This window comes from Neolamprologus brichardi, chromosome 11 (assembly GCF_056152115.1).
Source record: "Neolamprologus brichardi isolate AB-2024 chromosome 11, ASM5615211v1, whole genome shotgun sequence".
In the NCBI taxonomy this organism is placed as follows: domain Eukaryota; kingdom Metazoa; phylum Chordata; class Actinopteri; order Cichliformes; family Cichlidae; genus Neolamprologus; species Neolamprologus brichardi.
In genome coordinates this window covers 25,496,377-25,513,873 of record NC_142114.1, presented here as the reverse complement: position 1 = coordinate 25,513,873, position 17,497 = coordinate 25,496,377, and the positions used below count along the sequence as shown (strand labels likewise).

The 17,497-nt window shown below is 39.3% G+C and overlaps 1 protein-coding gene across 2 annotated transcripts; it reads left to right on the top strand.

Annotated features, from left to right (window-relative positions):
• The first annotated feature begins 6,866 nt into the window (after positions 1 to 6,866).
• LOC118454245 (uncharacterized) lies at positions 6,867 to 15,784 on the top strand. Of its 2 annotated transcripts, XM_035908188.2 has the most exons (6): positions 6,867 to 6,956; positions 7,742 to 7,838; positions 10,739 to 11,536; positions 13,403 to 13,600; positions 14,014 to 14,224; positions 14,569 to 15,784. In XM_035908188.2, exons 3-6 carry the CDS (start codon positions 10,828 to 10,830, stop codon positions 14,819 to 14,821), a joined length of 1,371 nt encoding a protein of 456 aa, XP_035764081.2. In that variant the 5' UTR covers positions 6,867 to 6,956; positions 7,742 to 7,838; positions 10,739 to 10,827; the 3' UTR covers positions 14,822 to 15,784. The 2 variants fall into 2 exon arrangements, with proteins under 2 accessions (XP_035764081.2, XP_035764082.2); XM_035908189.2 differs by lacking the exons at positions 6,867 to 6,956; positions 7,742 to 7,838 and adding an exon at positions 9,996 to 10,096.
• The last annotated feature ends 1,713 nt before the right edge of the window (positions 15,785 to 17,497 follow it).

The window sequence follows — 17,497 nt, the reverse complement described above, 5'->3', positions numbered from 1 at the left end:
AGACTAAATGTACAATTGCTAAAATTGCAAAAGTTTTCATCTGAAACTGCACAAAAAGAATGTAGAAAATAAGTATGTTTTTATATTGCAGTTACAAGATTGTATTTTAAAAATCAATCACCTGAAAGCCCAAGTCTTATCAATTAAGTAATTCTTGAAGTTAATTCAGAGGTTTTTTTTAAAAAAAAATAGCTATTAGTGAATACTGAATTAGTCATTTCCAAAAGAAAAAAACCACATTACACAAATAGTACATTGCTTCATATTTGTAAGGGTTAATACTTCATGTGATCATGTTTTTGTGAACTACAAGCTTCAAGAGGACAAACTGGATAATCTATCCCGTGCTTTTGTGTCGGGATTAGGGACATTGCTCCAAAACATCTGCACATAATGAATTCACAATGTGTAAATTACAGTTTTCAGTGACGTCACAGGCTTAGTCGGCTTTTGTGGAAGAAAATTGGTGAAGTCTAAACGTCTGTTTGAGACTTGAAATGAACAGTAGATTTTTAGAGCACCATGCAATGAATCAACACTGGCCAAACAGAACATGCATATGTGGTTGTCAATGAAAAAAGTTGAATTAAATCACAATAAACCATTCTTTCAAGCTCCTTACCAGTATGATTAATTTGTAATGCCATTACTTCTTCAACAATGGTTATGATAGACACACAGTGCTGTCACATTATTATTATTATCAAATAATTTGAGCTTTTTCATTTCCTTTGGCACATTTCTTACATTTTTAATTTCTGAAGATACATTTTTCATAACAAAGCTAAAACATTTGCATTTGTGTGGCGCACAAATAAAATTTCCTTAAGTATTTTACGTATTGTTTAGACAGCTTCAGAGAATAATTGTAGTATAGGAAAAGAAAAATGAATCAAGTTAACATAGAGGTAAAGTACTGTCCACAAAATTACTGCTATATGATTTGGGCTGCAAAAGTTATATTTTAGGCTATTATAGTTAAGTGGAATAACAAAGCAACAAACTTAGCATTTTTTCAGGTCTTAGGGATCCATGATAACTGGGTTGAAGATGTCATTGGTGTGCTTGTTTTGCTGCCTTAGCTGCTTAGCTCTCTGCTTGTAGCATCTGTGTATGAACAAACGAAGAGGAAAACTAATCCCGCCCGGCCAGCACTGTAATCTGGCGAGAGGGGGGATTTCTGCATACAGCAGATTGACCATGTGTATGTTATTGAGAGGTTTGAGGGGCCAGAGGGTGATTACTTCCTGAGTCGGACTGGGAAAGGGGGGATGGGAAGTTTGATGAGAGGGCAATGGAACATCTCTCATCAAGCACTGTGAGCAACCTCTGGGGGTGAAGTCAGTGTGTTGGTGTGAAAAACTGCAGTTCTAATGGCCATCTGATTGTTGTCTCTATAGCTAATCAATTGTTTTTTCATCTTCAAAACAATTGTTTTTAATAACTAGACTTTACTTTAAAAAAAAAAAAAAAAAACCTTACACTAGTATTACCCCTTTGAGTGGCAGGCGGGACTATGCTTGCTGAAGTGATTCTGGAGAATTTTTAATGGAATTATCAAATAAATAATATGGTTGATGTGAGGTACAGACCGTCCTGGAGGACTGTATTTTTAAACTCGCTGGCAGAAGCTTTGAAGTTAAATACATTTTTCATGGGATTTTTAAAGTGTAGCAATATTGCCTCTGAGACGTAACCCAGCCAGGAGGGCAAGGGGTGCAAGCCAGTGTACTCTTTGTGCTTGTCCTGAGCCCCGCATAATAGAAGAGGGTTGCATCATCAAGGGCATCCAGTGTCAAATCTTTGCCAAATCAATCAATAAGATTTCTATTCTGGATTGACCAAGGTTAACAAGGACCGCCTTCTGATGGTGTTTACCAACAGGGCCAATTTCTGGTGCTATTTCTTGTTTTGGGGGGCAGCCAGAGAGGAGGAAAGACAGTAACGTAGGGGCTTTAAATAAAAGGACTATGAATGGTAAAAGGTGGAAGCTGGCTTTTAATTATGGACAGAAAAAAGGGAGAGGTATTGTGTCCCATGGATGTATTGATGGAAGACATCCAGATGGTTGCTATGAGAGAAAATTATACTAGAGAGAGGATGAAAATACAAGCAAACAGCTGAACTTTTTTTTGTTTGGTAAGGTTTGGCCTGAGGAGGATGACAATCTAACTGCCATATTGCTAACCTGCATCGCAATAACCCTGACTGGCTTTTGTCAAAGGGATGTGATTGTGAATAGTTCTTAATAATATTTGTAGATACAACTTATAGCCAGTAGTCAGAATTCATTGTTTCCACTTTACATGAGCCAAAACTTCCTCTGAATTTCTTGCCACCATGAAACCACAAAACAGCCTTCTTTTATTGTTTTTAAGACAAATACAGGCATTATTTTATGATGTTGCTGCAGGCAGTGGTTAAAATCTGATGAAAAGCATGTCTGCACTCTAAGTAGACCCTCTGGTGGTCTGCAGAAATTTCACTTGAGGCCCCTTGATTAATTGCAGGTTGGACAGCAGTCATTACTCAAAGACTTCCCAAGAACACACCTGCTAAGTACTTAAACTGCAAGAGCATTAAAGTCTGGATGTTTTGCCTTCGCATGGCATCTTGGAAGGACACCTCAGCAGGGCGGCTAACTTTGAGCTAGATTTAGCATACTAAATATTTAGCCTGGAGCATCAAAATGCTTGGTTAGTTCAGCAAACTAATAAAAAGTGCACGTGAACATTTTTATCAGCATATAGGTGATATATTATATAACAGCACAATGGAATATTAAACTGAAGCTCTATTCAGAGTTAATAGTCATGATTAATTTCCCTTTGATTTAAAATGGGCAGCCATCCAGTACAAAGTCTTACTCTAAAACCTGCTGTCCTTGACTGGTTTCCACATCAGAAACCAGCCTAAAACAGGCCGGCTGCCTGCCAACGAGGATACAAAAACGGACCAATTTGCATATTGCTGATGCATACCAAAAATGCCTGACAACGAGATGGAAAGAAGTGGTTGAGGGTTTTACACAAGGGCCTTTTAACTTGACACATGAGCTCAAACATTGGTCTTTTAGTGACAAGACCTTTTAGTATGCAGTCTGAGAAAATAGTGCTGACTTTACAAATATATTTTTGCGTGCTTACTCTTAGCTTTCTCCTCCTTATTTATCAATATAAATGAGGTTAGCGCATAGACTTGTATGATTGCCATGAGTTTGTTGAGTATCTGGCTGACTTCCTGTTTGCTTGCCACACATGAGTACGATTAAATAAAAGTAATCTTTCCGGTTTTGTAGAATTTGAATATGTTGAAACGTATTTAACAAATTCTGATTTGTTGCGTAATGGAGTCATTAATGGTGTTTTTAACTTTATTCACCATTTTTAAGCCACTTTTTGGCCTTGTGAACATCATCTAATTGACATACAAGTATTACACAGTTCAGGATTGTTTCTTAGAGATTTGGCTACAACAAAAACGTGTTTTGTCAGCTATATTTTACAATATCCTCTTTCTTACAATCTGTTTATGCTCGTCGCTCCAGCCGGTAACAGCTCCATTTTTCTGAGTCATAAATAGAACTTTGAAAAGACAAAAGAGCAAACTTGTAAAATTCGCAGTTACAAAAACAGCAACAATTGCTACTAAATAGCTGACAGTGTATTATAGTATAGTATTATAAGATAAAAAATGTTATAGTTGCAGTGACATGCTGAATTGAAGTATGCAGTTCAGTGGTGATAAAGGAGATATTGGTGTTATATACCCTTAACCTCCTAGAACCTGCCATCCACATATGTGGACATCACATTTTGGGTTATTTAGACCAAAATACTCAATTTTTCTCTACATGGGCCTGATATCCACTTACGAGGACATTATACTGCTACTGTTCTATCAAAATTTTAAATGAATATCCTGATTTGTGGCTCTCATTTTTCTTAAAAACAAAAATAAGGTAAAAAAAAATAATAAAATCTGATAATTCTTTGTTTTTACATTCATCAGGCCCCAATATGCCCAAATATCAAAGAGAAATTAAAAATGCATGTCGTGGAAGAGTTTGGGTCTTAGGAGGTTAATGCACTTTTTCTCACAGGTCCACATGCTAAAAGCCACACTTACGTCTTCCCAGAGGTCATGTGGGTAGGAACATGTGTGTTTATGTGTTCTCTCTCTGCAGAGTAAATGCCAGTCGTGTGCCCTGAGTGTACAAGCAGAGAGGAAGGTTCAGGATGAGGCTAAGAGAAGCCATCCGTGGCCCAGTTATGACCTTTGAAAATTAGCAGCGTCAATCTCGGTTGACTGGTGTTCTGACTAAAGTGAAACTGGGTGGACTCAGAAGAGTTCTTCACTTCTTCAAAAACAGCCTTGCTGAAAACCCATTTTAACCTTTTTTGAAAAAATACACCTTTAAAATGGAAAAGCTATTAGGAATTAGTAGCAGCAGTTGAAAAAGTTGCTTATGCCTCACTTATTTCTGCTTGTTTTGTTAAGTAAAGGACAAAAGAAATGGGAGTGTCACCAATATTTTCAGCTAAGGTGATAAAATTTGGTAGATCACACATTTCTCAAACAGAAACAAGGGAAGGGATTGAACTGGTTTTTCACTTTTTTTGCTTTGACTTGGGAAAAAGCATCACATTTGCAGTTCATTCACACTGCACAGTAACTTTAGGTGTTGTGTAAACATCCCATCAGTAAGGCTGTTTCTGGGGGCGACACTTTTGCTTCACCTTTGCTAATTTATTCAACTTAACGTTGTGTTACTTATCCCATTGCAACTCTGCAGAGAAAATTTTTTTTGCACCGATTTTGTTGGCAAGCTCTTTCAAAAATGACCTCATGTGTGGCAGCAGATGCAGCGTTACAGCCAAAAATGTTTTGCACACTCACCTTCTCTGTGTGCACTGCCAAAAAATCCTCAACGCAACACAGTTTGTTCATTCAGCACTTCAGATTCTCATTTCATTAGTTTTATTAAACCCAGCTGGTGACTTGTCTCGTTCACAGATGACTCTGTTATCACTCTGAATCGTGTCCTAAATGTGATCCTGCAGGTAGATGCCCTCAGGTCAGGGCCAGAAAAATTGCTTCTGGCAAAAGTAAATTCACCCTCTGAGGACCGGTTATAGTGATGCATCGAGTCGTGGTCCGGATATTTCTTTGTGAAGCAAAAGATGAGGAGTAAAGGTGAGAGCTGCTGCGGAGAGGGAATATCGGGATTGACAGATAAAATCCAGAGAGAAACAGAAAGAATGTCTGAGCTGCGAAGTGTAAAGCTCATCTGTAGTGGCAGATTGAGTCCAGATGTGGGAGGCTGGGGGGAAGCACAAATGTTAATTATGAAACGTTTGGGGGGAAATGTGTGTTTATTGTATTTAATGTGCGGCGTGCATGAAAACACATCAGTGGCATTCAGTTAGGGCAAGCAAGGAAGCAGTGCTAGTCTAGTGAACTCTTACAAAAAAAACCTATTCAACTCTATCAAAGAGAAAGTGATCTCTCTTCTTACAGCTCAGACAGCATTAGGCGAGAGCTTTGGTCCCATAAAATATCTCCTGTTGGCATCCATCCTGTAAATTACTGCCATTTTGTAGCCTCATCTTCTGAGAGAAGCCATAAGAATCTACAGCTTCTGTCGTGTTCACCAGCGTGTCTGCGTCCTGGTAACAAAATGCTGAGCTATTCAAGCTGAGAGGCCAGCAGCATTTACTGGTTGTTTGTTTATCCACATTGTGGGTTTGTCTGTGGTCTTTAACGGGAGGCTGACGGGTGCCCCAGTGACTGCACAACAAGCTGTTTTTGGTTCTGCTTTCTTTGCTCTGTGGTGTCCAACTCTAAACCTCAAGGGCCGGTGTCCTGATCCAACACAGCTGATTTAAATGGCTAAATTACTTCCTCAACAGGTCTTGAAGTTCTCCAGAGGCCTGGTAATGAACTAATCATTTGATTCAGATGTGTTGACCCAGGGTGAGATCTAAAACCTGCAGGACACCGGCCCTCGAGGCCTGGAGTTCCCCACCCTTGAGCTAAAGTTTGCGTATTGTGCTCAAAGAGAGCTAGCATTGTTGAGTAAAAAAGCTCTCTTTGATTCATCATAGTTTACTTTTCATCCTAACAATCACCTCGCCAACATGTGTGATGTACAGGAGTTATATGCAGTTTTTAATGTCTCTCCTTTATCGAGTGTGTGAGCGCATGTGTTGGTTTTGGTTCAGAAGTGGGACTTTCTTCTGGTTCCCGCCCTCTGGCTCACACACCTGGAGGAGTCACACACCTGTTCCTGATGTCCTTGTTTGTGCTACCACTTAAGGTAGTGGCAGCGCTGCAGTCTTTGTTGGATTGTTGAGTTTTAACCAGTTAGTGAAGTCTGGCTCCTTCACCACTGGGGTTGTGCTGTTTGCCTCTAAGTGGGGACAAAAAAAAAAAAAAAGCAGCTTACCTGCTGTTTCCTTGTCTACGAGGGACCTTTGCAGGAGAGCGGTGAGCTGTTTTGTGTTCTTGGGAGAGAATCTTTGGATCCGTGTGGATTTGTGGAATAACCCTGTTGTGTGGAAGCCCAGGACGTTTGCTGGGGTTGATCTCCTGTTAAAACTGTTATTTACTGTAAATAAATAAATGCACTGAACTGTTCGAGTCCTGCCTGACTAGTGACCCTAAACAAACAGGCTACCCCAAAATGCAATGGTAGACAAAGTGTCTTTTTAGTGCTCCTTGCAAAATACTGGAGGACCTTTCAGCAGTGTAACAACTGATAAGACCCAAATGTGCAACTCCATTGATGAGATTAAGGTTCAAATTCTTTGTGATAAAAACGGAGTTAGGACAAAGGTAATCAATGCAACCACACAAACAGAGAAATATGAAGCAAGCAGAGGCAAAAACACTAGAAGACTGTCATGAGAGGAGTACTAAAAGAACACTGCGAACACATCTGGAAGGAAACTAAGGTACGTAAAACAAACCTTAAATACAGATGCAGGTTAGACACATTAAGGTGGAGCAGATAACTGTATAGAAGGGAGAGAATTCAAATGAGCATGCTTTTAAAAATAAAACATGGGCAGAAAGGAGAGTGTTTGTGACAGAAATATATGAAATTGGTTGGGTGAAATACACTGATAAGAAATAACCAGCAGTAACACCTAAACACAAGGACATAGACTTACAGTCCAAAGCAACTGTGGATTAAAGTGACATTCAATGATTAGTCATGAGACGTTCCAATTAAAGATTTCAGGTTGCCTTTTTATGAAAGTCAGAGGTGCTGCAACAAAGTACTGACTGTGATCCAACGCTTTTCCTCTACTTGATCTGGGATTACATATACCAAATGAGTTGCCCTTTTTTGTTTTGTTTCTTCTTTCTGCTTGCAATGACTATGTTTGATATTGCTGTGTTTACGGCTCGCCCGTCGCCTGGCCATTAATATTCATTATTTACATATATCATTAGCATTGGCATAGCATTGCTAAAGAAAGAAAAGTATGAAATTTAAAAACAATCAGCTTCCCTAACCCAGTGGCTGCAGATGGCCCCCACTCCCTGAGCCTGGTTCTTCTTCCTGTTTAAATGAATGTTTCCTTCTCACTGTCACCAAAGTGCTTGCTTATCTGATTGTTGGGCTTTTCTCAGTATTATTGTAGGGTCTTTATCTTTTATCATAGCATAGAGGCAACTGATTTGGCACTACATAAATACAATTGAACTAAATCTCTTTCCTTGTCCCTCCCAGGAGTTGACCAATCATTTCCCTCATAACTGCCAAGAAAGCACTTTGATCAGCTCGTCAAGAAATAACGGTCAAGACCTCTCAAAGGAGCATCTACACTGTAAGTCTGATAACGGTTTAATATTATAAACTGATGGTGAATAACTGATATAGCATGTTTACTTGTAACAGTAGAAAGCCTGCAGCTTGCATGCATTTAACCCTGCTAATGTTTAAATTCAGGAAAGAATGAGCTAAATCGCAAACAAATTTCCAGTTATTTAATTATTTTACTTTATTTAGGCTGATTTGTTACAGTCTGTTTAATGTTTTAGGTGCGATTACACCGCAATTTGTGATGCTACAACTTCTAGGATAAAGAATTGTAAGATGTCTCTTATCTGTGTCTGCAGTTTACCAGTTTAATTTATTTTTTAGAATATTTTCAGTTTTGATCAGCAATTAGCTAAAATGATGAGCCATAACTTTTTGTACAGCTCAGTGTAAAAAATTTTCTTTTTTTTTACATACAATAGTTTAGCAAGAATTATGGATGCAAATTCTTTCTGAATATAGTGTGCATGCTGTAGCAAAACCACAGAGATGAATAGCAAAATGAAATAGTGGGGGAAAAGTGTGAATGTGTTTACACTTCTACCAGAACTCTTGGAAATGATGGTTCAGTCATTTTATGTTCGAAGCTGTGCCTCATTCTCACCACTGGACATATTTGGACAGACTTTATTGTAGGGAGCCGGCAGATCAAACACCGTTTTCTGGTCTGACTTTGATTACCTTTTTTATTCTAACAAGCACATCTGTCTTTTAATGTCTAGAAAAGCTGGTGGTTTCTTTGCATGTGTGAAAACAACTGGCTGCTATAGATACCCGGCCATTAACCGCCTTGTGGGGACTCAAGCTATCGAGAGTTGTTTTTGAGTTTTATGAGAGTCGTTGACCCACCCGGCCATGAGATGAAAAGACTGTAAACTGTAGATAAATAACTGATCATTTCTCTCTCACTACCTTTGTTTCAAAGTATCAGCAGATCGTTACTTACATGCTTTGGATCGGTGTCAGTAGGAAAACATGGTTGTTTATTCTGTTAGACCTCTTTGTGTTATTATGGAAGGAACACACTGAATGAGCGTTAAACTTATCATCCAATGAGAACTTTGGGTTCCTCTGAAGACATGAAATATATTTATATGTAAACTGCAGAATAAGAAATGTTGTTTGAGCTGACATGCACTATAATTATCAGCTTGCAGAAACCCTCTACAGACTGAACAAAATGGATGGATATGATAGGACTAAATAGTCTCAGCTGTTTGGCTTCTGACTTTTAAGTGTTATAAAGTTCTGTTAGATGTTAAGATTTTGCCTCCTAATACTTAAGTAATAGAGTACAGGCTGAGTACTTTACATGGACTGTAAATAAAACTTTCTTTCTCTACTTCATAATCAGTGGAGTGCTCAGGATGTGCTGCATGGACGAGCAACATGCAAACGTGATCACAGAGAGAACTGGACACATTTTGTATCTTGTTGTAGTCCAGTCATGTCTTTTTGTAGTTGTTTACATCCTTCAAGGTATTTTATTTTAGCAGTTCTTTCACACAAGAACTGCCAATAATGTTTGAGTAATCTCAGACCCATTCACACTGCTGGACATCCGTGGACAGACTTTTTTCACGAGCTGGCAGATTAATCACTCTTTTCTGATCTGACTGTAATGAGCCTTTGTGTTCTCACATGAACATCTGTCTTTCATTGCCTAGAAAAAATTGGCTGCTTTGTCTGTAAGAAAATGGCGGACGGGTTTAGATATTCAGACATTAACTCTTTTGTGGGGCTTCAGCCATCAAGAGTTGTTGTTGAGGTCATGAGACTCGTTGACACCCCCAGCCAAGAGGTGAATGCTTTGGAACGCATGAATAAGGGTGTAGGTAGGTGTGAACTGTTGAAGCTTACGGTGGGCTTTCAGACACAGCGACCCTGGACTTCTCCCAAAGCCTTACTTTTATGATGTTGCAGAGGAGGAAGGGAGAGGACAGCAATCAATCACTGAGGTGTGGTTTCAATGTGGGTGATCAAGGAGTCTGTCGCTACACAAAGGATTAGTGACAAAATCAAGACTGAAACACTCAGGGACAAACAAAAGGCTGATTACTAAGGTCACATGTAGATTGTAACCTGTAGATAAACAGGACGGACCAGCAAGCTTTTTAAGAGTCACAGACCAGAGATACTCACTCATTTTCATTTGACTCTGAGCGTGCAGGCTGGAAAAGCTTCTGCCTCTGGGCTTTAGGATCATGGGAATGTGTTTTTTGAAGGCATAAGACCAAATGTATTTTTCCCAGGAGTTTCTACCAGGTAAGAAATCACAATTATTTTTGAACTATATACATCCACTAAAGAGATGTGTTAAATATACATTTATTTGTAAACTGGAGGGACATTTGGCAAAAGCATTGTATTTGAATGGATGTTAATTTTACCACATGATTATTTTCAGCATGCTTTTACCACATCTGTCCTAAGGTAAAGGTGTTTGCAATCATTTTGACAAAAATGCTGGATAGCTTTCTTGGAGTAATATAATGATTTCATTCTTCACAGCACAACTTTCAACTTCTGTATAAATATGAGTTTAGACACGAATTACCAAACAATGGTTATATGACTATAACTTGGATTAATACAATACTGCTTTGTTTTCAGGGATTTAGCCCATGATGTTTGAATTTGCAGTCATATTTGTCTTTAAAATAAATTAAAGACTGTAGTCCTTCGACTACAGCCAGGTAAGGAAATACCAAAAAGTTGATTCTGTTCAGTGGGAGAAACATTTCTCCACTGAACAGACCTTATCTGGCTGAGCATACATCAAGAGACTTTCTTGAGTAACTGGCCAAAAAGAAACTTATTTAAGAGATGGCTTAAGTGAGTTCTGTGTATCTTCTTTGTATTGTTTTAGTCTGGATGGTAAAAGTGTTTTTGTTGTTAACTTTTCAGGTGCAGCCTGCCTTTGAAAACTTGAAGGCAGGGAGTTAGGCCAAAGGAGCGTTAAACAGGCCTGGAGCTGAGGCTTCCAATAAGTTAACATGAGGGTCAAGTGGCTATCACATCTGCCACCCGAAGTTTGGGTCATGGTGTTCAGCTACCTGAGCACACAGGAAAAGCACAGGGTACGCTGCTGCTGCAAAGTCCTCAAAAAGCTGATTGACCACCCATGCCTATGGCGGAACCACATGGTGGTACTATCCAACTTTCCACGCTACACAGCTGGATTCTGGGACACACTAACGTATCGCAGGGTGACCCGTGTTGCAGTGCAACGTTTGAGGCTCAAAGACTGGAAACACCTTGTGAAGTCCCTCCCACGGCTCACCACTATTGTCTGCATGGATGGACAGCAGCATTACAAGAAGATAAATGTGAACAACCTGCCTGATTTCCCCAACCTGAAGACTCTCGGGATACGAAACGCCACATGGAGCGAGCCAATGCTACAGCAGTGTCAGACTGGGCAGCTAGCAGAGCGGCTGACTCACCTGAGTGTGTGTAACATCCAGCTGCCAAGCGCTGCTGAGTTTGTAAACAGCGTGTCATGCTTGTTCAATCTGGAATATTTGCTGTTTCACCAGCAGGCTGAAGGAAAGCTGCAGGTGGTGGAATCAGTGCCATCTAAGGCCTTCCATAACTTGCTATTGAACCTAAGGAAGCTGAAACACTTATCCTGGGAGATTAAAGAGAAGTTAGAAGAGCCACTGCCCGACGACTACTTTTATCCCCCAGACCCAGAAGACCCAGGTAAGTCTAGTGTCTTTACAGCATTTTATAACCCTGCATCAGAACCACTATACATTTTGTTTTCACCTGAAATATTAACCCTGGAGAACCCATGGGGTCAAATTTGATCCCATGGTTTCCCTAGAAAACCAATGGGTCGGCTCTGACCCCATGGGTTCTCCAGGGTTAAAATAACATTCATCAAGAGAAAATCAAACTTTACATGAGGGTTTACCTGCTAAATTGCTCCCCAAACAACATTTACAGCTGCTGTGTAACTGGATCAAATATATTTTGTGACTCAGCAGGTCACAAAATCAGACAGCTTTCAGTAATTTCATACATTTATTAGCTATGTATCTAACTTGCAGCATCAAAGACATTACTGAGTACAGTGGATGATACTGTTTATCATAGTTTTTTCCTAAAGGAGTCAACTTGCTAAGAGTTGCTGGATCACATGTGACACGAGGAAGAATAGTTGCTATGATGTAGGGGTGGGCGATATATGATAGAAACGATATAAATTAAAACGATAGAGATTTTGACTATACCGCTCTATCGCGATAGCGCATGTTGATGATGTCATCAAGCTGCGCCTGTTTTGGTCGAAAGCAGCGACAACCATTATCATCTGCAAATTATGGCTAGCAACAGTCATAGCAAAGAGATGAAGCACCGTTGAAATATAGGGAAAGCCAAAAACTGCGCTTCCTCCACTTCCGTAACATTGATTCATTAATGTTGAATTCTCTCGCAGCTGTTCTATTCCCATGTTGTTGCAGTATATTAATAACTAAGCTTGTGTTGTGGATGAATAATCTCAGTTGTTCTCCTGACTGAAGTTTGCCCCGTGTATAGCATCCTGCTATGCGATTGCATCTGTCCCTGACCACCAGAATCCCTCACGTTAACTTTTATGGAGTGGAAAAAAAGTTGTCGTTCATCCTCCAGCTTCACTGTGCTAATGTTATGCTAACATAGCTGTGTCGCTAGCAATCACGTAGCACAACATTATATACCAGGTAGTCCAACTTCAGTAACCTTGCAAACCCCACTGCTGTTTAGTTTTCTGCCTTTATTTATGTTGGAAGTGGTGGCAGAGCTGTACGTTTTAATTAGTTTCAAAAATCTCTCAGTCAGAACATGGTATAAAATATTTAGGTGTAAACTAGCGAGCTAACTTCCTGTTAACTTCTAAATCCGTTAAATTTAATAACTTCTGTTTTCATGGATGCCTGCATGTTAAACTTAATTGTTACACCTGGTAAAGCAGCAATGCTGATGATTTTATTAAAGATTAAAGAATTTAGACCGTTTTTAACTCTTAGTGTTTGTTTGACTTGACCTGAGTGAGACGGAGTTTTGGACCCAGATTACTCCGCGAAGCTCCTCACTACGGCAGCCGTAATGCTCTGACAATCCATCAAGCAGTGCGGCTTACCAAAGTTGTACTAAAACATTTTTAACAGATTTCTGCTCGCCAAAATCGGTTCAAGGTCAGTAAGCACAACCAGAATTCATACATAAGGCACACTCTCGATTTTTGAGAAAATTAAAGGATTTTAAGTGTGCCTTATAGTGTGGAAAATACATTATACAAAAGAAAAGAATATATCGTGATATATATCGTTACCGCACATGCTTCAAATTATATCGCGATATGAATTTTAGGCCATATCGCCCAGCCCTACTATGATGCTGCAACTAATGAGGGTCTTAATAAACTTAACTAAAGATGTCCTTTACTGATCAGTCACCATTCAGAGTTTTACTTACTACCTAAGCCTGTAGTGGTGGGACAGTTAGATCAGCCACTGTGCCAAATTATTAGCAGAGGAGTAATGAAAGGTTTAACTAACTTGCTCCCATTATTTGGTCCTGTAGAAGCGTACGGTGGCCCAGCACTGACTTCTCTGGAGTTGGTGAATTACCCAGAAACCATGCTGTCTGAGAACGCGCTGAGGGGACTGACCTCACTGAAGTCACTGACTGTTCGCTATAGGTACCTAAAAATTGGCGTCAAATGTCGTCTGCAGTCCTGGCTGAGTCATCTGCAACAGCTAGAATCACTGGAAATCATTGGTGAGTGTCACCATTGTTCAATGTGTTTTTTTGTTTGTTTGTTTGTTTTTAGTTTAGTTTCTCAAATTTGACCTGATATACAAAATAAAGCAGTAGCACAGACTAGCCACGTAAGTCCTAGCAGCACTACAAATAGTACTCATTATTTTATTTTAAAAAGCAGGTATTAGTATTTGCTCATAGGTTGCCTGCCAGCATTTTAGTGAATACTCTGATGCTGTATACATCCTTAGTTAGCAGGACAAACTTTCTCCATCAGAAAACGGGGGATGAAAACTTTGTTTGTCCCATGTGTTGCCTGTTCCTTCTTCCTGTTTGTGAAAGTAAAAAGCAAATTTTTTTTTAAAAATGCAAAAGATCAAGCTTTAGGCCAAAACTGCCTCCTGTAACTCTTCTGATTTCTGTCTGTCTAGGTGGGAATTCTCTTGCTTTCTATACAACCACTTTTCCACCCCGTGTGACCAGGCTGGTGCTGAGAGTGATCATATCACTCAAGGATTTATGCTTCATCGCGAAGAAAGTCAAGAAACTTGAGCACCTCGACATGCATCAGAACCGCTTCTCCGGCAGTCTCTGCAAGAAGCTTCCCTCACTATTTCCTAAGCTCAAGACTCTCAGGATACGGTGAGATGGCAGATTTTTATTTTATATTTAGTATTTATTGTTATTGTAGATAGATACCATTGGTCAGTGAAATTATTACAGATTACATTTAATTGATTACCTTCATGCAGTACTGACTGACAATTTAAAAAAAAAATGTTGGTGGCTTAAACTTGCTTCATTTATTTAACAAAAGCACTAGAACTTTAAACTATGTTGCAGCATTTTCTTAAATACAACCCAAACATTAATCTGCTGGAAAGAGTCATCAAATTTTAATTTTTTCTTTCTGGGTTTCCAGTTGCTCCAGCACCAGATCTTCCTATCAGGAGTCTAAAACATATTTTTTTGCCCTTTTTCTATAGATATTTCCTTGAGGAACCAAAAAGAGACATCCTGCTCCTCAGCAATCTCAAACACCTCGAGCAGCTGGAGCTGATCGTGGAGCGCTCGTACATTCTCAAAAGTGACCGCAACGACCACCCCTGGCCGAGTCCGTTTTTGCAGGAGCTGATCAGAGAGCTGCACGAGCTGTCCGAGAACAGGATCAACATCATCACCACAATGCGACAAAGAAACCTTTTTCAAGAATGTGATTGTGTTTGGGAAGGGGACTAAAGACACCGCGGTTAAGCCGCAGGTTGCCAAATGATAGACACTGACATTCAGACAACAATGTCATCTGAAGTCAACCAGACTCAGAGACGCTGCAGAGATTTTTTTCTTTTTCCCATAAAGTCTTATGTTTTCAAACTGTTGCAACATCACGCTCACTATAATCTGAATTCTGACACGATCGTACAATCATACACTGATGTCTATAACCCAGCGGCAGCCACAGCAGCGCAACGCAGTGGTGGGATGTTACAAAAATCTAGATTTGCACAACCGGCCGAAGCAACACCAGTGCGCGATAGTGGATGTGACATGTGAGCTTTAAACCACCCTTAACAGGCGGGACCCTAAATGTGAGCAGTCTGAAAAGTCTTGAGATGTATATTTCAAAGCCAACAAAAAAGCCACATTATTGCAGATGAGTTATTGAACTGTTGGCCTAATCAGAAAGCTTTTTCCGGTGCATGAGGAGGTGAATTTACATGAACTGTGTTGTAGAGGATTATAATCTTTCTAGATTTACATGAATTGTAGATCAGTTTCCTTAAATTTAATTTTGTTTTTGCGTTTACGGTCATTTAATGTAGTTTTCTTTTTTCTTAAACGGGGAGAAATGATAGATCTGTTTGCATATTGATTTTGCTCTGGCTGATTTTTTTATTGTTTTTTTTTTTTTTAAATGAACTGGAAAAACTGAAGTCACTGTTATTATAATCTATTTGTTTCTGGCACAAAGAAGGAAAGCAAATAACAAAAGTACAAAACAAACCCAAACCATTAGCATCAAAACTGAGTAGCAAGCAAACTGAATTGAAAAGGCAAGAAGCTGCTTCTTTGTGAAATGCTCCAGATTGTTAATTAATGTTAATTCAGTGTTTATTTTTGAATGGTCGATCCAAGCATGTGTATTTGTTAAACAATTTTTACAAGTTGTGTGAACTTTTATATATATATTTTTTTCTAATACAAACCCTTTTTTCTGAAGAATTGTATTGTTTGATTGAATCCTCTTTTTCTTTTTTTTTGCAAGTATAAAATCACGCACCTAGCCATGAGAAACATAAAAGTTTTTGTTTGGGGGCAGCTTTTATATCTCCTCCCTGATGGTAAGAGTGAAAAAACTCAGTGGGAACCACTGAAGGTGTCCTACATGATGCTGGAAACTCTGGATGTAGTGCTGTTTGATCATCTCCAGGATGGATGAGACAGTGATAGCAATGATCTGTCCTGCTGTTCACACAAGCCTGTCCAGTTGTTGTATGAAACAAAAATACATCAAAAACAATAAAAAATGTATTTTGTTCTTTAAATGTCAGACTTGAGTGAGTAGATGCTTGAAACAACACATGATTTGGTTCTCCTTTAATTGGCCTCAGTGAGAAACATCACCTTCCTTAACACGTCCTTACATGCTTACACGTGTGTTTTAAAGATCCAATTACACACAAAGCTGTCTTATTTAGGTATTTGCCAGACATGAGCAGTGTTGGGAAGGTTACTTTTAAAATGTATTCCATTACAGAATACAGAATACATGCCCCAAAATGTATTCTGTAACGTATTCCGTTACGTTACTCAATGAGAGTAACGTATTCTGAATACTTTGGATTACTTAATATATTATCATGCTGTTTACAACTACGTACTATTGCTGTGATTTATTACTGTTACTGAAGGTCCGCGGCTCCGAACCGTAGTAAAGGGACCTCTGGCTAATACGGTGGGTTCTGTGTCGGGCTCGTAGCCAAAAACTAGCTTTACTTTGTTGTCTGGGTCAACTTTGCTAGCGAGAGACAGAGAGAGGCGTTGAAAGGCTGCTCCAACGGAACTTATTGTTTTTGGAGAAAAACACGAACACGGTGTACAGTCGAGTCTGAATAGCTTACTTACAACTGGGCTCGTCAGGCTCTCTTCTTGGCTGCAGTGGTTATTATTATATTTACATGCTTCCAGCTCCCGTTTTTGCTCGATGACAGCTCGTACTTTTCCTTTTTCTCCCTCCCTCGCTCACAGACACATAACAGGTATGGCAGTCCATTCTCCCTGCAGCACGGACTACACTGCCTATGATGCTACATTCTTTAGAGCTATACCTGTAGCATTCTGCCTATTAGCTTAGCACAACAACAACAAAAAGGCCTCTCTCACCCAGGAAACACGCAGAGAGAGAGCGTCACCCTGTAACCATGGCAACCGTAACGCTGCCACCTGGAACTACAGAACGTAGCTGTCAAAAAAAACCCAAACAGGCCTGACCCGCCACAATATGAAACAGGGAAGTACCGCCGTGTAATCCATTTATTTCAACAAAGTAACTGTATTCTAAATACCACCTTTTTAAACGGTAACTGTAACGGAATACAGTTACTCATATTTTGTATTTTAAATACGTAACGGCGGTACATGTATTCCGTTACTCCCCAACACTGGACATGAGTATAAATTACACACACAGATGCAGTTATCTGACAAAAGTCTTTCTCATAAGTCAAATGTAGAAGACTGCAGTGGTTTACTTAAATATGAAATGAGTGAGACGAAGTCCAAAGTAACAAATACAAGTAAAAATACTTTGCAAAAAGTTGAATTTTCAGGTATTTTTACTTGAGTATTTACTTTTTACTTTTACTCCCTAAATTTTGACACAAGTATCTACACTTTCTATTCCTTTATTTTCAA